The sequence below is a fragment of the Canis lupus genome, chromosome 26 (assembly GCF_003254725.2).
Source record: "Canis lupus dingo isolate Sandy chromosome 26, ASM325472v2, whole genome shotgun sequence".
In the NCBI taxonomy this organism is placed as follows: Eukaryota; Metazoa; Chordata; class Mammalia; order Carnivora; family Canidae; genus Canis; species Canis lupus.
This window is the reverse complement of record NC_064268.1, coordinates 7,474,205-7,496,240: the sequence shown is the minus strand read 5'-3', so window position 1 is coordinate 7,496,240 and position 22,036 is coordinate 7,474,205. Positions and strand designations below refer to the sequence as shown.

Here is a 22,036-nt window from a genome sequence, read left to right as displayed (position 1 = left end):
GCCAAAAAGCACATGAAAAGATGTTCAATATCATTATGAGTCAGGCATTGGGGAAACGCAAATAAAAATCACAATGAGACACATCACACCAACTAAAGATGGCTATGATTTTAAAAACAGTAAAATAATAGGTGTTAGTGAAGATATAAAAAGTTGGAATCTTCATATGTTACTGATGGGAATTTTCACCCTTCTCACTGATATGAGGTGGTATCTCATTGTGGTTTTGATTTGTATTTCCCTGATGGCAAGTGATGCAGAGCATTTTCCCGTTTTCCCATGTGCTTGTTGGTCATGTGTATGTCTTCTTTGGTGAAATTTCTGTTCATGTCTTTTGCCCATTTCATGATTGGATTGTTTGTTTCTTTGCTATTGAGTTTAATAAGTTCCTTATAGATCTTGGATACTAGCCCTTTCTTTATCTGATAGGTCATTTGCAAATATCTTCTCCTATTCTGTACGTTGTCTTTTAGTTTTGTTGACTGTTTCTTTTGCTGTGCAGAAGCTTTTTATCTTGATTAAGTCCCAATAGTTCATGTTTGCTTTTGTTTCCTTTGCCTTCATAGCTGTATCTTGCAAGCAGTTGCTGTGGCCAAGTTCAAAAAGGGTGTTGCCTGTGTTCTCCTCTAGGATTTTGATGGATTCTTGTCTCACATTTAGATCTTTCATCCATTTTGAGTTTATCTTTGTATATAGTGTAAGAGAGTGGTCTAGTTTCATTCTTCTGCACGTAACTGTCCAATTTTCCCAGCACAAATGTTGGAGAGGATGTGGAGATAGGGGAACCTTCTTGCACTGTTGGTGGGAATGTGAACTGGTACAGCCACTCTGGAAAACTGTGTGGGAGTTCCTCAAAGAGTTAAAAAATAGAGCTACCCTATGACCCAGGAATTGCACTACTGGGGATATACCCCAAAGATACAGATGCAGTGAAAAACCAAGACACCTGCACCCCAATGTTTCTAGCAGCAATGTCCACAATAGCCAAACTGTGGAAGGAGCCTCAGTGTCCATCGAAAGATGAAGGGATAAAGAAGATGTGGTCTATATATACACTGAATATTACTCAGCCATTAGAAATGACAAATACCATTTGCTTCAACGTGGATAGAACTAGAGGGTATTATGCTGAGTGAAGTAAGTCAATCAGAGAAAGACAAACATTATATGGTCTCATTCATTCTGGGAATATAAAAAATAGCAAAAGGGATTAAAGGGGAAAGGAGAAAATGAGTGGGAAAAATCAGAGAGGGTGACAGGACATAAGAGACTCCTAACTCTGGGAAATGCACAAGGGGTAAGGGAAGGGGAGGCAGGAAGGGGGTTAGGGTGACTGGGTGACGGGCACTGAGGGGGCACTTGATGGGATGAGCACTGGGTGTTATACTATATGTTGGCAAATCAAACTCCAATAAAAAATATACAAAACAGGGCAGCCCTGGTGACTCAGCGGTTTAAGCGCCGCCTTCAGTCCAGGGTGTGATCCTGCAGATCTGGGATCAAGTCCCACATGAGGCTCCCTGCATGGAGCCTGCTTCTCCCTCTGCCTGTGTCTCTGCCTCTCTCTCTCTGTGTCTCTCATGAATAAATAAACAAAATCTTTAAATATATATATATATATATATATATATATATATATATATATATACAAAACAAAATATTACTGATGGGAATGTAACGTGGTGCAGATTCTGTGTAAAACAATTCGCAGCTCCTCACAGTGTTAAACATAAAGTGACCATATGACTCAGAATTTTCATTCCTAGATAACTATCCAAGAGAAAGAAAAACATATGTTGACACAAAAGTAGGTACAGGAATGTTTAAGGCAGCATTATTCATAAGAGCCAAAAAGTGAAAAGAGCCCAAATGTCCTTCATCAGGTGAATGGATGAACAAAATGTGGTCTCTCCGTGCAATGCAATATTAGCCAGCCACAGAAAGGAATGAAGGGTACCGACATGTGTTATATCATAGATGAAACTTGAAAACATTATGCCAAGTGAAAAAAAGCCAGACAGAAAAAGACAAATATTTTGTGATTCCATTTAATGTGAAATATCTAGAAGAAGCAAATCCATAGAGACAGAAAGCATATTAGCGGTTGCTAGGGGATAGGCCAAGGGGGGAATGAGGATTGACTGCCTTGTGGGTATGGGGTTTCCTTTTGGGGGTGAGGACAAAGCTAAAAATCAGATAACGCTGATGGTTGCACTATGAATATAGTTGCATTGTGAATATACTAAAAATCACAAAATTGCACATTTCAAACAGGTGAATTTTGGGGTTTGTAAATTGTATCTCAATAAAGATGTTGCATTTCCAAATTACAGAATCCAGAATCATCTTATCCTATTTATTTCTCAAACCTGTGCCGAGGAGCCCTTCCTTTTTGGCCAGCAGTAGGCTAGATGCTAGGTGCTCTGAGAATGGAGAGATGAATGAGATTGCCTCCAGTCTAAAATGAGATCTTGGTGCTAAAATGGTTAATATATGCAAACGGGGATTACAACCTGTGTGTGACTCAGGGGTTAAAGAGACCCGCTGGAATCCACCGGTTAGAACCTTGAGATTGCTTGACCTTGGGCTCATCTTTCCTTTCTAGATCTGTCAAATGGGGATGACAATTAGCGTTTTTCTCCTATGGGACGCGCTGGGCATCTGCTAGGAGCTGCGGCAGTTAGAGCCGGGGTTGTGGCGGGAAGCGCACGATTATCCCGTTTTACAGCTGCGGGCACAGGCTGGGCCCGAGGAGAAAACCCAGGGCGTCCCCGCCTGAACCAGTCTCGGGACTCCGGCTCGGAGGTGGGTTTCGGGGACGCCCACGTGTCAGCCCTGGCGCGTGCGCGCGTGTGCCCGGCGGTTGGCAGCGGCTATAGGCGCCGCGGCCGCGCAGCGATGGAGAAGCCGGGCAGGACCTTGAGCGCAGCGGTCCGGGAGCACCTGAGGCAGCTGTGTCTGCGCGAGTTCCCGTGCGGCACCGGCAGCTGGGTGCGCTCTGGGTGCGCTCTGGGGGCCGGCGGGGGCGGCGAGGACGGACTCGGGGCTGGGCGGGGGCGGGGCTGGCCGGGGCGGGGCTGGGCGGGGCCGGGGCGGGGCGGGGCTGGCCGGGGCGGGGCTGGGCGGGCCGGGCGGGGGCGGCGCGGGGGCCGCAGGACGCGGCTGAGCTGGAGAAGCCTGAGGGGAGGTTTGGGTCTGGGCGTTTCGGAGGCCGCCTGACCTGGGGTGCGGCCGGACCCTGCGAGGACTCTGCGAGGACTGTGGGCCTGACCCCCATCCCGAGCACATCAGGCCCACCTGGGGTAGGGCTTCTCAGCCTGTTAAAGACACCAGGCACCTTTGGGGGTGAAAGCTTTTGCCTGGGCAAAGAGCCTGTCCACCTTCAGGTGCCGCAGGGCTCCTAGCGAGAGCCCCCAGGCCGAGTGCAGGGCGTGGTGCTGGTGCCTGCAGGGGCTAGTGGGCCTGGGAGAAGCGGCTTCCTCCCTCCCTTCCTGTCTCCTTGTTTCTGAGGCCAGAAACACTTCCCTTCGAAGGCTTCCTCCTGGGGAGCCAGTGTGGCTCAGGAGGGCTAGAGCAGGTGTGTGTCCACGCCCCACTCCCAACAGCTGGGTGCTCCTTCTGGGGCTGAGGAGCATGACACCGAGAACCTGCCTCCCTCAGATGTGCACACGAGTATCCTGAGGGTCTAGAATGTTGCCCTCCCACTTGCTGGAGAGCTGGCGCCCCACACACTGCAGGCGCTAAGGGGAGGTCAGTGTTCCCATTTTCATAGAGAAGAAAACCAGGACACCAATCAAGGAACCAGTTCATGTGTTTCATCAACAAACATTGTTGCACAACCTACTATGTGTACCTGGCATCCACTGGGAGCTCTTGGGGTTTCACGGATATCTCTCAAGTGTCTCCTGGAGAAAAGGCTGGGAGAAAGTCCACTCTGGGACTCATCATCCCCTGTGACATCTAAATTCTGAATTCAACCTTTTCAGCCTTGCCACTTTTTCCTCAAAAGCCTTTCCTTGGTTAATACACCTCCCAGATTGCCTTTTGCTTGCCTCGTAGCTTCCAGTGCATCAATCTTAAATATTTGGATGCTCTCACCTGGTGTTTCCAGGGTCCCAGCTTGAGTAAGCCCCTAAAGGCAGAAATGTAGTTCTCAGTCTGTAGTTCTATCCATGGCTAATAATCAGTCAAAACTGATTACTCACTGTCTAGATCTCTAAACTCTTTATCCCTGATTGTCCTATCTTACAATCTGCTCTATCTGGGAAGTCTTGAATCCTTGAGAGGGCTGAGTCACGAGTAGCACATTCTCCACCTCCACCACTGCAGAATAAGTCACGCTTTCTTCCTCGAACTCCCCGAGCATGGAGGGAGCTGATCCCCAGAGAGGAGGAGGTCGTGAGCCCTGGGGAGGAGTCGGTGGAGGCCCTGCTGGACCTGGTCCGTAGCCCCCACTCACCCTGGGCTCTGCTGGAGGGCTCCAGTGCAGAGGACCGTTTTCTGAAAGAACTGGCCATCCAGAATCCCCTGGTGCTCAAAGACACCTTCTTCTACTCCTACTTCAGATCCTTACGGGTGGTGGACAAGCAGGTAAGAGCCGGGGGTTGAGGTTAAGGAGGCCATTCCCCTATAAAACTGTACAGTCCTTAGTGGTGGGGCCTCGGTGTTAAATGGGAGGAAGGATGGGACGGTAGCTCTGTCCCCCTAATTTCACCAGCCGCTCCACCAAGCAGGGCCAGCTGCTCATTTGTTGGGTGTCTTCTTTCTTCGTCCCTGGGGGAATCCAGGTGTGTCTTGTATAGCTGGCTTCTGGTGCACCCTGCAATTGGCCCTCCTGGGTCCTAGGAGAGACCTCTAAAGTATCCATATTGGTTTTAATTTACACTGTGGGGGCCCAGGTTTAGGGAGGGTTAGGCCTAGTACCGTATTAGTTTCTGTTACGAAAAAGCCTTCTTCGCTTCTACCAGTAACAGAGTCCCATGCTGCAAACTCAGCCTTCCTGCTTTTGCTTCTCCTTTCCCGGAGAAACTGAATTCCCACAGTACCAGGCGTGAGGAGCAGGAGCCACTCCTACCAATTTGCCTGGGACTTTCCCACTGTCAACTATGAAAGTTTTGTGTCCTCAGAACCCCTCAATCCTGGGCAAAGTGGCATAGTCACCGGGTAGGGCCCCAATGACTTTGAGGCCACAGAGAACTGAAGATCTGCAGGAAGACCTCTGAACTTTAGGTCTGACCCTGCTGTGTGTCAACTAGCAATAGCTTACAGCCTCGGGATTCACTGTGGCCCAGGGGTAGACAGCAAAGAATATGGGATTCCTGTCCTGGTCTTTGGAGCTCACAGTCCAACAGGGGACACAGGACACTGGGCTGGAAGTTGTACAACCTCTCCAGGGGGTGGGGTGGGGGCTCAGAGGTAAGAGACCACCCCGTGGTCAAGGCTCTGGGATCCTGGTGGGATGTGCAGGAGAGTCTGTGAGGAGGGTGGTTAGGGAGAGAAAGGGGGTTGGTGTGCGCCAAGTAAACCCCTCGGGAGGGTCAGTGGCCAGCTGTTGCTGCCCTCCTGTAGACCCTATTTCTGCTCCACAGCTGCCTCGCCCATGAGAGCTCTTAACTTCTTGACCTTTCCTTCTAGGTGAACCTGGTGGATAAAGGTCTCCTGAAATTTCTAAAACTCGAAGAGTTGGTACTGAGTGCCAATCAAATCAAGGAGGTTGATGCCATCAACCTGCCCCCAACTCTCAAGGTAAAGAGTCCCAGGCTCCATTTAGTGTCTGCGGGCTGCTGCAGCCCAGAGACCCTGCCAATGGAAGGTTTGGCCAGTGTGGCTGGGTGCCAAGGGCCAGCCCCAGGCTTTGGAGAGGGAGGCCAGATTCCTCAAAAAGTACAATTTCCACGTGACCCAGCAATTCCATCTCTCAGTATATGCCCCAAAGAATTGAAGGCAAGGACTGGGATTCTTGCAGGCCAGTGGTGGTCAGCATTACCCACCACAGCCAAAAGGTGGGGCCAACTGAAAGGTCCATCAGCAGATGGGTGGGTAAGCAAAATGTGGTCTCTCCACACAGTGAGATGTTCCTCAGTCATAAAAGGGAATGATTCATGCTAAAGCATGGATAAAACTTGAAAACATATGTTGAATGAGAGAGGTCAGACACAAAAGGTCACATATTAGATGATTCCACTTCCACAAAATATCTAGAAGAGGCAAATCCACAGGGATCACAGTAGAGCAGAGGTTACTGGGGTCAGAGTGAGGGCAATGGGGAGTCATTGCGGTACCCAGTGGGGGGACCATTGTGACGGTCCAGAACATCCATCTGGGGTGGTAAACATCTTCAGAAATAGGAGTGATGATGGCTGCACAACGATGGGACTCTACTTAATGCTTTTGAATGGTACACATAGAAATAGGGAAAATGATGAATCATATATATTTTGCCACAATGGGAAAAAAAATCACTTTAAATAAAGCTAGCCCAGGCTTTATGATGTGTTTTCAGCTGAACATATCAAAATGATCTCAATTTCAAATTAAGTGTGGAAATTAGTAGATACAGTGGCAGAAGGGACTCAGAAATATGGCTACATGCTGGGCCTAGGAAGAAACCAGGAGAGGCCTTGGAGCAGAAAGCCAAGAATGCTTCGTGACGCTCCAGCTGATGCCTTACTGGCTCCAAAGGCCAGCGGGGACCCTTTGGCTTTCCCGAAGATGTGCCGCCGTGGGTTGAGCGGTGGCAAAATGCTATGCATGTACCCATCCTCTCCGCCATCACCTCCTATGCCAAATTTTCACATCTCCTTCACTAAGGAAAAGAAACTTTCCAACACCTCCTGCAGAAATATCCCCTCCACCCCGTATTTTAAAGGGAGTCCAGATGGGCACAGGGCGGCGTGGCATGAGTACTACACAGTTCCATCCTGTTGTTTCTTAGGGAGGGAGGGGAAGGACAGATGGACGGACAGACTCCAGCTCACAGGCACCATTCTTTCTGCTTCTCTCAGGTGCTGGAGCTCTATGGCAACAAGATCACCAGCATGGAGTGTCTGTGTGCCCACCCGCCCCCACGTCTCCAGCACTTGGGCTTGGGTCACAACAAGCTTCTGGGCCCCTTAGAAAGTCTGTATGTCACCGCGGATCACTGGTAACTGGAGAGCCCCGGATGGAGAGAGAGACACTTAAGTCTTAGGTTTGGGTGATTCCACCCTGGTGCCTTGAAGGACTCACCTTAGCTCCTCCCTCCCTCCCTTCCTTCCTTCCTTCCTCCTTCCTTCCTTCCTTCCTTCCTTCCTTCCTTCCTTCCTTCCTTCCTTCCTTCTTTTCTTTTTTGCTTTGCTTTTTTCTATAATAATTGTTGGTTGGCTGCCAGCTCCAGACCTAGGATTTATTTCTCTGACCAAATAAGCAAAAATTCCCACTGAAGCCCAAGGAAAGATACAAGAGGTAGCAGGAGTGAGTCAGACCTTTCCCTCTGATGCTTTGAGAGCAGGATTTCTCAGCTTGGATATTGCCGACACTGGAGTGGGCAACTGGGGTGGGGCTGTCTCATGCTCCGTAGGAAGCAGAGCAGCACCTCTGGCCTTCATCCACTAGATGCCAGTTGCACCCCCACACCAGTTGTAACCACCAAACGTTTGTAGACTGTGCCCACTAGGTGGGGTGCAAAATCACCCCAAGCTGAAAGTCGCTGCTCTACAGACTACTCTTGGTTTGGCTTGTCCCCTTTGGGAGTGAGTGGAGGGAAACAAAACCTGGGGTCTGAGGAGTATGGGGGAATCAGAGGCCACCTGCGAAAGGCTGTCAGAGGAAGGCCTCCAGAATATGCCTGGAGGATTCCCAGGGTTTCAGCATCTTGGGCGGCGCTGCGTGGGCTTCACTATGGTTCCCTTCTCCGCAGCCTGGAGTGGGCAGAAGGCATCGGTCAGCATCCCTTCCTTGCTTTTCTAGGTTATCTGGAAAACGATCTCAGGTGGCCCAGCTGTATACACTCTTGGAGGGTCCCCATCTCTGATCATGATTTCCTTCTTTCTCCTCCTCCTTCCACCCTTGCCATAGCCTTGGCCATGCACAATTCCAGTTTCTTCCACTGACTTTAGCTGCCAGAGAACGTAGCCCAGGAGGCAAGCGTACATTTTGGACCTCCTGTGATTGCTGATTTCAGACTCATACCATGGACTGTGCACCATGTGTTCTGATTTTTTATTTGGAAAACAGACTTTCTCAAAACCTAGGTTACCTGCTTCGTGCCAAGTGTGAGTTTCATAAAAACACGTAAGGGAAACCTCTGTCTTTCACTGAGATTAAAACCAGGGTCCCCTTCTCACGGATGGATTTTCCTCGGGTCTTCCCAGTCTTCTTGAAGGCTGTCATTGGACAAGGTCTGTGTGCTGGTCCCCACGAAATGTCCTTTTGGGCATTTCCCCCTCAACTGGCTACACAGGCCAGAAAAGCAGGGCAGAAGGGAGCGGGACGCGCCTGAGTCCCGTCTGCTGGAGGCCGTAGGGTATCCATGTGACCATGCCGTGCCCCTCACATTTTTCTTGCTGCTGTTCTCAGATCTGGAACCTGTTTGCTTTCTAGTTTGTGCAGTTGGGGAACACACCTGTGCGCCCCCTTCCTGGCCAGTTTTTACCAGACTGTCCTCACTGGCACGTTCCTCTTCACTCATGTTCCCCCAAGAAATGAATCACGTGGCTTCTTACGACCATGAGCCAGTCAGGCTTTGGAAGGTGTCCTCTAGCTTCACGTACCCTATTCTCAGGTCCTCATATTTACCTGCCTCTCTTACCTCCCTCCACTGCTCCTCCCCATGTGGCTTTCCTCTGCCTTCCTTGCCCGTGTCTGTCTTTGTTGAGAACCTTCTGGAGGCACAGTGCTGTATCAGATCTATGGGAGGTACCAGGAGTTTAACTGAGAAGGAGAGATCTATGTAAATGGAAGTCAGGGGAGGCAGGATGTGACCAGGGCCATCTCTGTGTCACAGTGATGATGACAGTGTCATGGGGGGAGGGGGCAATAGGACTGAGAGGTGCTTCCCAACAAGGGGGCTAATTTGTGAGACAAGGGTGGGCTGGGGCTCCCCTCCCACCCTCAGCACAGGCCTGCTGTCTGTCCTGGACACGGGGTGCTGGGGGATGGTGAGCAGGGCAGGCCTGGTGCATGACAGCTGCCAGTCCCCACCCCTCTGCTCACCCTGCCTCTGGACTCTCCTGCTCCCCTTCTAGGCCCAACCTTGTCTCTCTGGACCTGAGCTTCAATGACCTGACGGACCTGCAGGGCATGATCGCCAGCCTCAGCACCCTCCAACATCTGAGGCTGCTTGTGCTGCAGGGGAACCCACTGGGCCTGGTGCCCTACTACCGAGGTTTCACCATCGACAGCCTGTCCCGGCTCTGCGTGCTAGATGACATCACCGTGTCTCCCAGTGAGAAGTATCAGTTCAGGGGGCTCAGCCACCATGGGGGTGAGGAAGCCGATGTGCAAAGTGGGGAGGGGCTGGTATTTGATGCCCTGAGCCTCAGCTTGCCTGTCCACCATCATACAGGGTGGCCTGTCCCTGCAGCTCCCCAGTGGACCCACACCTTAGTCAAGTGTAGCTCACCTTCTTGATCAGAGTCCTCTCCCAGATTTTTGATCTCTGTACTTGGGATTGGGGGACAGAAGTGGTAAGGAGGGTGAGACCATCCTAGGCAAACAGGAAACATTCTTGAAACCAATTTCTTTACTTCTGCGGTGGCTTGAGATCACCCCCTTGTGGCCCATGCCACAAGCTGCATCAGATCCTTCTCAGGGTAAGGGTGATACAACACTGGTAACAAACAGCTCCCGGGACTGTGTGCCTGGCTGTGCTAAGGTAACAGGTATTCTTCATCTGTAACCATCCTGCAAAGCAACTACTGTCATTCCCATTATACAGATGAGGAAAACAAGAGGGGTGTCTTACCATCTTACCAAAAAGGGACGTGCTGCACATCACTGTGTTTGAACTTGGCAGAACTGGGATTTGAGCCCAAGTCTGCACACTGTGAGGCTGGGCCCGGGTGGAGGAGAGAATGCAGGGAGCCTGTTGGGCAGCCCTCCCCTGCCTACCCCTCACTTCCGCCCATCCCCCTTGCAGACCTTTTGGCATGTGAGGCGCAGCTCGTGGTGACCATTGGAAATGTCAAGGGGGTTCCCGACACCTCTATCTTGGACCCCGACCCGGGGCCCCAAGGCCCTTTTATCAGTTACAGCTACTATGTGACCTACGGTTTTGTGGAAGATGAAGAAGGAGAAGGAAGTAAATATGGTGGTGTGCTGGCTGAGGTGGGTTCCCCTCGGGCTGCTCCCGGGAGCTCGGGGGCACAGGGTCTCCTGTGCGGTGCAGCAGAACCGCTTCTTGGAGCCCAGAAAACCCCCTTAATGGGAGCTTTTTGGTTCACACCCGACTCTGAGGGGGAAGCGGCTCTGGTCAGACCCTTTCTTGCAGCTCACTGCCTTCGCCTCCTTCCTTTGCCCTTGAAATCCCAGCAAATGGCCTCACCAGGGAGCAGCATGTACAAGCAGGCTTCTCCCCTACCTCTCCCCCTACCTCTGCCCTACCTCTCCCCTAACTCTCCCCTAACTCTTCCCCTAACTCTCCCCCTAACTCTCCCCCTAACTCTCCCCCTAACTCTCCCACTAACTCTCCCCCTAACTCTTCCCAACTCTCCACGAACTCTCCCACTAACTAACTCTCCCAACAACTCTCCCCTAACGAACCTCCCCCTAACTCTCCCCCTAATGCCCCTAATTCCCCCTTAACTAACTCTCCCCTTAACTAACTCCCCCTAACTCTCCCCCTAATTCTCCCCCTAATTCTCCCCTTAACTAACTCTCCCCTTAACTAACTCGTCCCCCTAACTCTCCCCTGACTTCTCCCCCTAATCTCCCCCTAACGTCTCCCCTTAACTACTCCCCCCTCAAAAACTCCCCCTAACTAACCTCCCCCTAACTCTCTCCCCTAACTCTCCCCCTAACTCCTCCCCCGAACTCTCCCCCTAACTCTCCCCCTAACTCTCCCCCCTAACTATTCTCCCCCTAACTCTCCCCTTAACTAACTCTCCCCCTAACTCTTCCCCTAACTCTCCCACTAACTAACTCTCCCCTAACTCTCCCCTAACTCTCCCTTAACTAACTCTCCCCCTAACTCTTCCCCTAACTCTCCACTAACTCTCCCCCTAACTCTCCCCCTAACTCTCCCCTTAACTAACTCTCCCCCTAACTAACTCTCCCCCTAACTCTCCCCCTAACTCTCCCCCTAACTAACTCTCCCCTTAACTAACTCTCCCCCAACTCTCCCCCTAATTCTCCCCCTAACTCTCCCCCTAACTAACTCTCCCCCTAACTCTCCCCCTAACTCTCCCACTAACTCTCCCCCTAACTAACTCTCCCCCTAACCAACTCTCCCCCTGCTTCTCCCCCTGCTTCTCCCCTGCTCTTCCATCACTCCTCTCACCAAAAGCAAAGCCGAGGGTATCCTCCAGCCAGGAGAAATGGGGGACACCCTAGCTCCCGCAGAAATCGTTCCTCCCAACGCAGACCTCCCAGGAGGGGCAAGACGGGCATTTAGACAGCAACAACCACCAAACCAAAGCCTCCTTCCCAAGCCGCGCGTGAGGGCCTGCGTTCTCGCTGCCGGCCCGGCCCGGGGGCACAGGCACCTGCGCCCACACTTGCGCGCTGCGGGGGACCGAGCGGCGGCCCCGCGGGGTCCGTGTGTCTCCCGCAGACCGTCGAGCCCGCGCCCCGCGGCGAGCCGCTGGGCCAGGACGTCCGCCAAGAGCCCTCCGAGGGGCGTGAAGAGTCGGTGGAGTCGGGGCCGTCCACCCCGTCGGGGCAGCGGGAGGACTCGCTGGCCTCGGGCGCGTCGGCGCCCCCGCCCTGGGTGACGGACTCGGCGGAGGAGCTGGAGGCGCTGGCCAAGCTGCGGCCGCGGGCGGACCCCCGGCTCGGCCCCTCCGCGGGGTAAGGATGCGGCGCGGGGCCCGGCCGCCGCGTGGGAACCTCCCCTGCCGTGTTCGCGGGTTGGAGCCTCCCGCGGCCTCCTCCCGGGCCTCTCCCTTACCCCAGGCCTCCAGCCCGCTGCCCGGCCTCCTGCGTGCCGCGCTTTGCCTTATGATGAAGAATTTTACGAGCACTTAGCGTCACTTCTCATTTAGTGTTTGAAGTTCTGTTAACTGATTTTGTGACTAATTGCTAAACACGGGACTTGGTGTGCTTTTTGTTTTATTTACAAAATTCCTGCTATCAGCTGGTTTTGTCGTTGGATTCTTCTGATGGGGCGTTGGGGGGGGGGGTGGTGGTGCAGAAAACGGAACTTGTGACTTCTAATTAACTGAGCCTCTGCCCCATGCAGACCCTGCTACCGATGCCCTCAAGGAATTGGGAAAGCGAGCTTCTCCCCTAGCTAAAAGAGTTATTTTTTAAAAAATTACTTCAAACCTCCACAGAAGGTAAATGATCAGGCTTGTGGAGACTGTGGGGGGAGCCGCAGTGGCTCCTTGTGTCGCGTTCCCTGGACTCGGCAGGCAGCTGCCCCCACTGTCAGAGGAGGGGAGGCAACCTCCAGCCCCCAGCCAGGCTCCTCAGCCGGCCACCGCTGATGATCTTGCGGTGGTCGTGGTGGTTGAATTTTTGAAAATATTCACAAAAACGTAAGAACTACAAATGATTCTGCTTTTTAAAAAATGTGTAAATTAGAAAATAAAAGCCTCTTCTCATGTATCCATCTAATTCATCCCATGGAATGAAGTACTCTTTTATTATTTATTAAATATTTTTATATATTTGAGAGACAGAGATCACGAGCGAGGGGGTAAGGGCAGAGGGAGAAGCAGACGCCTTGCTGAGCAGGGAGCCCAACGTGGGACTCGATCCCAGGACCCCAGCACCATGACCTGAGCGGTAGGCAGGCGCTTTACCGACTGAGCCAGCCAGGTGCCCCAGGATGAATTCTTCTTAATAGTTTTGTGCATATACTTCCCAGTCATGTGTACAAAGCTATATACTCATAATTTGTTTTTTAAAAAAATGAACTCATATTCTGGGTATCAGTTTGAAATTTGCTGATTCTCCATGTGGCTGTGGACACACCAACCTGTTCTATTATGTTTTTATTTTTTATTTTTATTATTTTAAAAATATTTTATTTGTTTACTCATGAGAGAGAGAGAGAGAGAGAGAGAGAGAGGCAGACACACAGGCAGAGGGAGAAGCAGGCTCCATGCAGGGAGCCTGATGTGGGACTGGATCCCAGATCTGCAGGATCACGCCCTGGACTGAAGGCGGCGCTAAACTGCTGGGCTACCCAGGCTGCCCCAGTAAAAAAACATAATTTAAAAAAGAAACAATATAACAGAACCTCTGAAGACTCCCCAGGCCCCTCCCTCTTTCCCAAGGGTCATCATCAACTCAGGTGACACCATTAGTCACCGTGCCTCTCTCAGACCTTTATATAAATGGCATCGGGCCGTAATCCTGGGTCTGGCCTCATGGCACGCTGTGCACATCTTCTCAAAAGCCTTGTCCTCGTCCCTGGCCACAGCCTCCTGGGTGATGGTGCCCTGTCTGCCTCTGCCCTCCCCAAGGACAGTCCTCTTCAGCACCACCCGCAAGCCCTGGACAGATGTCATTCCCTGCAACTATGAGATGCAGCACAGCCTCAGAGATCTGGTGCCCCTCAAGGCCTTCCTGCTGGCGGGAACCACCGTGACCATTGTGGAGGAGAAGGTGGGTGGCGCGGATCCCCACACTCCACACGTGGGCCCCTTCCCCAGCCTCCGCTCTTCTGTCCGGGTGCCGCGTGGCTCTGCTCCCGTGTTGGCAGGCCCTAGCTAGCCCTGGCCTGGCCTGTATTCACCGCGGCCACCTCGCTGTCCCCTAGATCCTCTCCTGGCCTCTGGTGCCGCCTCCTGTCGACATTGTGTCGCCTGCCAAGAAAGGAAAAGGGGAGAAGGACAAGAAAGGGAAGAAGGACAAAGACAAGGAAAAAGACGGGAACGACAAGGCAGGGAAAGGGCAGAAAGGGACGGCAAAGGTACCGGCTGGGCGGCGGTGGCTGTGGGTGCTCTGGGCCTGGTCCGTGGGGGGCCCCGTCTGCTCTCCGGCCTCTCCCCTCTGCAGGAACAGAAGGCGTCCAAGAAGAAGGAGCTTCCAAAGGAGCTCCGCCAGGACCCCCCCATCCTGCGCGTGCTGGGCAGTGGCCTGCTGGCCTTGGAGCCCCTGCTGGCGGGGGAGTCACTTGTGTCCTCCGTGTGCAACTTTGGGGTGATCCGCACCCCGGAAATCGACAGGCTGATGTTTCTTAGGGTACAGCGGGGCCTCTGTCCCTCCTGTCTCCACCGAAGCAGTGCTGGGCAAAGAGGGGCTCCAGGGGGCTCTGAGCCTCCCAGACTCCTCCGGCAGGCCCCGGGAGGCACGGGCAGCACTGCCCAGCTCCCAGCTTTCTGGGTCGCCGGCTCCTTGGGCAGCCTTCTCGGGCGTGAGGAGCCAGGCAAGGGGGCAGGTCAGGCCCGTTCCTCTCTGGAAGGCCGGCCTTGCCTCCCTGGGTGGGGAGCCCCACAGGACTGCACAGGCATCTGCACCGCCCCTTCCCAAGCACGCCCTGACTCCAGGGAGCCTCTCATGTTGTGGTTCTTTCTCTCAGGATTTGAAGAAGAACAAGAAAGCTAAAAATGGTAAGAAGTGATGATGGTGACCGAGAGCAGGGAATGTTCAGTGGGAGCCTTAGTCTGTTCAGGCTGCCGTAACAATGCCAGAGCCTGGCAGGCTGGTAAACAACAGACATTTATTTCTTGCAGTTCTGGAGGCTGGGAAGTCCAAGACCAAGGTGCCAGCATCGTTAGGTGAGGGTCCTGGTTGGTAACCAGCCCCCTTTGCTACATCCTATGGTGGAGGGGGGTAAGGGGTCTCTCCAGAGCTGCTTTTTATAAGGATACTAGGCCCATTCATGAGGCTCTGCCCTCATGACCTCATGACTTCCCAAGCCCCCATCTCTAATACCGTCACTTCTGGGGGATTAGGATTTCAGACCATAGCAGGACCTTGGGAAGGATTAGCCTGGTTGGGGACCAAAGAGATGGGAGGATGGAGAATCATACCTTCTGGGCAGTGGGAAGGCCATGCCCACCCTAAGGACCAAACCCTACATCTTTCCTGCATCCCTGAGACAAGCACAGCGTGCTATAGGTTTTGCTAAGGACAGGTGAGGTGGTCTGGAGTGGGAGCCAGGTGATGTGGGATAGGGGGCTGAGTTGGGACCAGGCCAGGGTCCTTCCGGCTCGGCAGTTGCCTGGCTTGTTTCAGGTCCTTGGCCCTATTTGCCCCACAAGGAGTGTGGGCTTGTTCTATGAACAAGGGGTGGTCAATGAAGCCTCTGAAATAGGTAACCTTTAGATCTGAGTTTAGAAAGAACTGGCAGGCTTGCAAGGAGCAATAGGAGATGGGGAGAGCAGCTGGGAGGCTGCTGCAAAGTATACAGTAAAGTCAGGGCAGCACTATTCCTGACAGCCAGAAAGTAGATTCAGCCCAATGCCCCTCAGTGGACGAATGCCCAAACAGGACGTGGTATTTCCATACAATGGAGATCCCTCAGCAGAGAAGAGGAACAAGGCACTGCATGGGTAGAGCTCAGAGGGATGGCAGGGAAGGCAGCCAGTCGCAAAAGGCCATATAGTGTATGATTCCATTTATGTGAAATGTCTCGGAATGAGTGAATCCATAGGGACACAAAGTAGATCAGTGGGGGCTGAGAGCTGGGGGAGGGAGGTGACTGCTAATGGGTACAGGGTTTCCAGGTGGGGTACAAAACGTTCTGGAGTTAGATAATGATAATGGTTGAACACATTATGAATATACTAAAACCCACAGAAGTGTACACTTAAAAGTAGTTAAAATGTTGACTATTATGAGAATTTTATCTTGATGAAAAGAAATTCACCTTAAAAAAAAAATGTAAAAGGCAAGAAATGCTGAGGGCCTGACCTGGAATGGACAGCAGAGACAGTGCGGGGGAGACAGGTCTGAGAGTTACTGGGGGGCCAGGAGGGTAGTGGGCAGGAGAGGCTTCTGCTCAGGGCCTGCAGAGCTGCCCCTGGGGTGAGTTTGATTTTGTACCTGTGAAGGTGAAGTGTGTGGAGCATCCAAGAAGCCTTGCTCTCACCTGCCCCTTGTCACCCAGTGCCTTCTCCATCTCCTTTGCCACCACCCCAGACAACCACAATGGCCACCTTGCTGCACCTCCTTCCTCCCACCAGCCACTCCGTCCATTCCGCTGCAGTAGCCCGGGTGATCTTGTTGGCAGGTCCGGCCAAGTCACTCCTCTTTTGGAAATTCTTCCATGACTTCCTGCTGGCTGCATCACAAAATCCACATTTCCATGTTCTATAATTGCAGAGCTCTGCTTGGAATACTTAATCTACACTTGCCACTGTTTCCTCAGCTACTTCATCTGTCAAATTTTAGCTTCAATTGCCTTCTTTCAGGAAGCTGATCCTCTGGATGGGTTGCCTTCCTTGTTTCCTTCATAGCACCTGGTGTTTTCATCTATAGTACTCAGCACCAAGCAAACTATAGAGATGCGAATCTAGATAATTGTTTTATTTTTATCTCATCTACTACACTGAAACTATAAGGGTGGGGGGATGAACTTGCATTCTTTAAAGTTGTACAATCCCGTCCCCAGCATAGTAGACTCATAGTAGGCCATCAACATTGAATGAATGAATCAGCTTAATGGTATTTATTTATTTATAAAGATTTTATTTATTTATTCATGAGAGACACAGAGAGAGAGAGAGGCGCAGAGGCAGACGGAGAAGCAGGCTCCATGCAAGGAGCCCGACATGGGACTCGATCCCGGGACTCCAGGGTCACACCCTGGGCCGAAGGCGGCACTATACTGCTGAGCCACCCGGGCTGCCCAGCTTAATGGTATTTAAAACCATGAAAATACACGCGCTTATGTTGACAGAGAAAAGGAGTGAGCACAGCACGCTGGGGAACACTTCAGATTTTGAGCAGGAAGTGACAAGTCCTGCGAGGATGAAATTTAACCATATCCTTTTTTTTTTTTTTTTTTTTTTTAATTTAACCATATCCTAAAGCAAAATCCAAAGATATGGAAAGGAATGCAAAAATAGCACCCGAAGTGGGGCACCTGGGGGTGGCTCAGTCTTTAAGCATCAAACTCTTGATTTCAGCTCAGGTCAGAATCTCAGAGTTGTGTGATCGAGTCCCATGTTGGGCTCTGTGCTCAGCATGAAGTCTGCTTAAGGTTTTCTGTTTCCCTTTCCCTCTGCCCTTCCCCGCACTTGCATGCTCTCTCCCTCAAATTAATAAAATCTTAAAAAAAAATAGCACCCAAGGTAAAATTCACATCTGCCATCCAATAAAAAATTATCATATATGGAAAAAAAGCAAGAAAACTTAATATATAATGAGAATTTATCAATCATAATTGACTCAAAAATGACATACATGTTAGTAGACAAGGACATTAAAACTTATTATAATTATATTCCATATATCTAAGAGGCTAAATGAAAGATTGTGGTATGTAGCAATATGGACAGTAAACCAAACTTTTAGGGATGAAAACTACCATGTCATATTAAAAACACATTCACTGGGATTAATGGCATATTAGATAATTCAGAAGAAAAGATTAGTAAACTGGAAGCAGTAGAAACTATCCACAATTAAACGCAGAAAAATGACTGGGAAAAAATGAACAGAACATCAGTGAATTTTGAGACGAAGTCAGAGGAGCCAATGTCCATATAGTTGGCATCTCCAAAGGAGAGTGGGAAAGGCAAAAAGGATATTTGAAGAAGTAATTGCTGAAACATTTCCAAGTTAGGCGGAAATTATAAATACATAAATCCAAAAAGTTTGGTGAACTCAAAACACAAAAAGCATGGAGAAAACTAAACCAAGCTAGATAATAATAAAACTGCTTAGGGATGACTGGGTGGTTCAGCGGTTGAGTGTCTACCTTTGGCTCAGGGTATGATCCTAGGGTCCGGGATCCCGAGTCCTGCATCGGACTCCTAGCGGGGAGCCTGCTTCTTTCTTTGCCTGTATTTCTGCCTCTCTTTCTCTGCATCTCTCATGAATAAATAAAATCTTTAAAAATAATAAAACTGCTCAAAATCAGTTATAAAGACAGGAACAAAGATAAAGATGACAGCAGTTTTATCATCGGCTGAAAATGCCAAATAAAAGACAGTAGAAGAATTCTTAAACATTTAAGGAAAAATAACTATCAACTTAAAATTCTTCTTTTAAATCTTTTTTTTTTAAGATTTTTTTTTGTTTGTTTGAGAGAGAGAGCACAAGGGGGTGGGGGTGGAGAGGTAGAAGGAGAGAGGAGAAGCAGGCTCCCTACTGAGCACCAGAGTTAAGATGGTCTTACATTTCTTTTTTACATTTTTGCAAATCTTTTTATTGTCTGGCTTAATTGACGGTTGCACTGAAATAGCCGGTTCTGCAGTTAATCTCTTGTGTTGCGGTTGTTGAAGTGGATAATGAAAATCCAATCTCATATGGTCATGTAACTGGAAAAGGGAATATTTTAAAAGACTTTCAAATAACTGGATATTTTTCTTTGGTATTATGTCAAATTTGACAACTAGTAGTTTTTTAAGAGCGGCTACAGAGTGAAAACTATATTTCATAGTTATGTTAAAATCCATTGGTCTACATTGCTTTTTTAAAAATTTTTTACACTGCATTTTGAAGGGCTATCTTACTCATGCACAATTTGTAACATCAGGCATTGGTTATCTGTAAAATACTGGCTCACTGAGTTATGCAGATCTTCCCGACTGTCGACACATATACATTACCCCAAAATCACATTGTTTATCAGCACCCATGTCATTGGAAGAGTCTTTGAGTATTGGGAAACTCTTTATGGTGGCAGATACCACGTTCCAAAATTCTAGTTTCTACTTGCAAGCTCAAATGTTACAGATTCATCAAAATGCTTCCCGTTTTCCCTGCAATGCCAGACTTCATTCGCTTTTTAAGAAAATATCTGCCCAATATTCACCTCCGAATAACCGTGGTTGGTCAATATTCTTTGAAAACGTTGCTCAACCTGTTTCATATTTTCTCTGGAATTATTTGACTTTAGGAATGGGCTGGGGGGTGGGTTGTAATTAAAATTATTCCAAAGACCAAAAACAGAAAACACTGCTCTGAGACACCAGCAGCTGCTTCAACGCGCAACTGCAACAGCTGCGCCTGGTTAAGGGATCTGCTCGGCCGAGACGGGCCGGGCCGGGGCTGGCGTCCCGCGCCCCCAAGCGCGCTGCCCTCGGGTCGGAGCACAGCTCTGCGTGTCGGGGACGCTCGCGTAACGAGCCCGTCCAGGGCGGCGGCGAAGCAGCCCGCACACCTCTCGGGACTCACATACTCGTGTTTTTATTTCTCAGAAAAGAAAAAATCTGCGTTTGCAATTTACGAAAGCGACTACCAGCCGCAGCCGCTGACCGTGGAGGTGCAGATCCAGCTGAACCAGTGCCGCTCGGCCGAGGAGGCGCTCCGGGACTTCTCCCTGTAGGGCGCGCGATTAAAGGCTGTTCTGATGCCCGCAGCTCCGCGTCCGTGTTGCCGCCACGGCGGGGGGCGGGCCGGGGCCGGGGCCGGGCCGGGGCCGGGGCCGGGGCCGGGGCCGGGGCCGGGGCCGGGGCCGGGGCCGGCAGGTACAGGGCGGGTGCCGGAAGCCGGATGTGGGAGGGCGCCCGCGGCCCCGCCCCGCCCCGCCCCGCCCCCGCCCCCGCCCCGCCCCGCCCGCGGCCCCGCCCCGCCCGCCCCGCCCCCGCCCGCGGCCCCGCCTCGCCCCGCCCCGCCCCCGCCCGCGGCCCCGCCCATCGACCCCCCCGGAGCCAGCGGTGCGAGGCTGACGCTCCGGGTCCCCGCTCGCCTGCCGGAGCTTCTCGCCAGTCCCTGGCGCGGTGTCCCGGCTCAGGTAGGTCCGCGGGGGGACGGCAGAGCGGGACCGGGGGCAGCCGTGTCTCACGGTGCCGGAGGGCCCGGGGCTGCCAGTGCCTCCGCACGCCGCGCCGCGGCGAGGACGCTGGGTCTGGCGGCGGGGTCGGCTCCCCGGGGGGCGGTCGGGGGCCAGGCGGCCTCCTGCCGCGCCCCGGCTTCCGTTCGCCCACCGGGGCCCGGAAGGCTGGAACCGGCCTTGCGGACCGGGAGGGGTGTCCGCCGCGGGGCCCCTGCTCCGGCGACCCCGCCCGCTTTCGGCCCGCACAGCAGCAGTGTCGGGTTGAAAGAAGGAACTGGCCTCTTCCCCCGTCGTAGCGTGTGGTGTCACCGGGCCCAAGGACCCGAGGCGGCTGTTCCCCAGAGACCATTGCAGACCCTTAGGACTCAGCACACTTGGGCGTGTGGTGCACTCAGTGAAGCCCACGCGGGTTGAGAGTCAGGGTCCTGGGGGCGCGCAGTAGCAAGGGAGACCTGCGCTGGGCAGGCGGGTGGGGTGGGGGGGCCGAGGAGCGGCCCGGGACGCGGAGCGTGCGCCAGCCTTTGGGGAGCCCGGCTCCGTAGTGGCCCCGGGGGCTGCGGCAAGGCGCGCGGGCGCGGGTTGGGCCGTGGGACCCGCCGGAACCAGAGCGCCGGCCCAGCGCGCCTCTCTGCAGACGCAACCGCCGCCCCCGGGGCTCCGCGCTGCGCGGCCGCCGCGCCCGTCGCAGCTGCGTCGTGGGTCTTCACTAAGGCAACAGTTTCCTGGCTGGTGCCGTTTCCCCTCTCGCCTTTCCCACAACCCGTCATCTAAGCTGCAGCAGCGAGGAACCTTTCAAGCAATGCACTCCTGTCACTGCCTCTGCTCAGTCCCCCAGTGGATCTCTGCGGGGGTTACAGTAAGCCCGAGCTGCCCCCGCCCTCCCCTCCGCTCCGCGGGCCAGGGCTCCGCTTCTCCGCCCTGCACTGGCCCCCTTGGAGGCCTTCACCCTCATACTCCGGCCACGCCGCGCTCCTGCCCCGACATCGCGCCTGCACCTGCTCCAGGAGCTCCGCTGGGCTCTGCCTGGCACACTCTGCTCCCGATCTTTGTGGTCTGGTCCCGACGTTCTGTTCTTGCTCCAACGTCCTTAATCAGGGAGGCCTTTGTAGACCACCTACCACGGGCTGAAACAACCTCCGGGTCACCGTATTCCCTTCCGCTTCAATTTCTCAGCACGGTCTGAAGTCCGTGCTGGTTCATTTGGTGTCTCCCACCTCTGGCCGGCCTGCCCTGCCTACCTCTGCGCCCCGAGCGGCAGGGCTGGGGCCAGTGTGGGCGGACTGCGTGCCTGTGCTATGCTTGCTCTTGTGCAGGTTCCTCGAACCCGCATTTCCCTCGAACCCGCATTTCAGGGCCTTCTCCGTGGACTCAGGAAACCAGAGCTGAGTGAGGGGGACGGACGGGGGGCAGTGGCTGCAGGGGAGGTGGCCCTGGTACATGAGTGAAGAGCTTTTGTGCTTTTTGTGCAAGTGGGTTGTTTTTGAAACCCCATTTTAAGCGACTCCCGCCAAGAAACCTGTGGGAAAGAAGAGACTTCTTCCAAGAAGCCGGGGGAAACTCCAGGCAGATGTGAAGGATGTGTTGCGTGGTTCCTTCCCTGGGGGCGCAAACTAAGGGCAGAGCCCAGGGCCCCCTTCCCTGAGACCCAGCCCGTCCCTGAGACCCAGCCCGTCCCTGAGACCCATCCCCGGGCTGGCCGCCAGCAGATCACACTGCCGGGTTTTCAGGGGAAATGGTTTGACTTTAGACTCAAGGGCCCCAGAGGTCAGGGTTTGTGCCTAGAACGAATTTCCTTGGAAATGAACCGGCTCTGTGCCACGTTCACCCTGATACTCGAGTTTCCTGGGAAATGCCCAAAGTGCACATGCTGCTTCAGGTGTTCTGTGTTTTTAATTTTTTCAGTTTAAGTCATCTTGACACCCAGTGTGGAGCTCAAACTCCCCACCCTGAGATCAAGAGTCACATGCTCTCCTGACAGCCCCCCGAGGCTCCCCAGTTTTA

General features: G+C 52.6%; 1 protein-coding gene and 1 long non-coding RNA gene across 8 annotated transcripts; one reads left to right on the top strand and one right to left on the bottom strand.

The window, feature by feature from the left end:
* The first annotated feature begins 2,689 nt into the window (after positions 1-2,689).
* Positions 2,690-19,618, top strand: LRRC43 (leucine rich repeat containing 43). 7 transcript variants are annotated; one of them, XM_049101747.1, is made up of 13 exons: positions 2,690-2,805; positions 4,330-4,590; positions 5,635-5,745; positions 7,005-7,144; positions 9,225-9,463; positions 10,118-10,305; positions 11,750-11,985; positions 13,608-13,749; positions 13,904-14,056; positions 14,143-14,328; positions 14,666-14,696; positions 14,820-14,864; positions 16,414-17,108. In XM_049101747.1, exons 4-13 carry the CDS (start codon positions 7,038-7,040, stop codon positions 16,545-16,547), a joined length of 1,461 nt encoding a protein of 486 aa, XP_048957704.1. In that variant the 5' UTR covers positions 2,690-2,805; positions 4,330-4,590; positions 5,635-5,745; positions 7,005-7,037; the 3' UTR covers positions 16,548-17,108. The 7 variants fall into 7 exon arrangements, with proteins under 7 accessions (XP_048957704.1, XP_048957705.1, XP_048957707.1 ...); XM_049101748.1 differs by lacking the exon at positions 16,414-17,108 and adding an exon at positions 16,231-16,376; XM_049101750.1 differs by having other exon boundaries at positions 2,691-2,805; positions 16,322-16,422.
* On the bottom strand, positions 17,081-19,655 carry LOC118352438 (uncharacterized). Its single transcript, XR_004809598.2, has 2 exons — positions 19,516-19,655; positions 17,081-18,575 (listed from the first exon to the last, which is right to left on the bottom strand). It is a non-coding gene; the product is annotated as an uncharacterized LOC118352438 (long non-coding RNA).
* Between the last annotated feature and the right edge of the window lie 2,381 nt (positions 19,656-22,036).

Bases quoted from the DNA above. Each gene is read 5' to 3' on its own strand.
- LRRC43 (XM_049101751.1), top strand. From the start codon at position 2,899: ATGGAGAAGCCGGGCAGGACCTTGAGCGCAGCGGTCCGGGAGCACCTG. The intron at 7,145-9,224 runs GTAACTGGAGAG...CTCCCCTTCTAG, and splicing joins TATGTCACCGCGGATCACTG to GCCCAACCTTGTCTCTCTGG. The intron at 9,464-10,117 runs GTGAGGAAGCCG...TCCCCCTTGCAG, and splicing joins GGGGCTCAGCCACCATGGGG to ACCTTTTGGCATGTGAGGCG.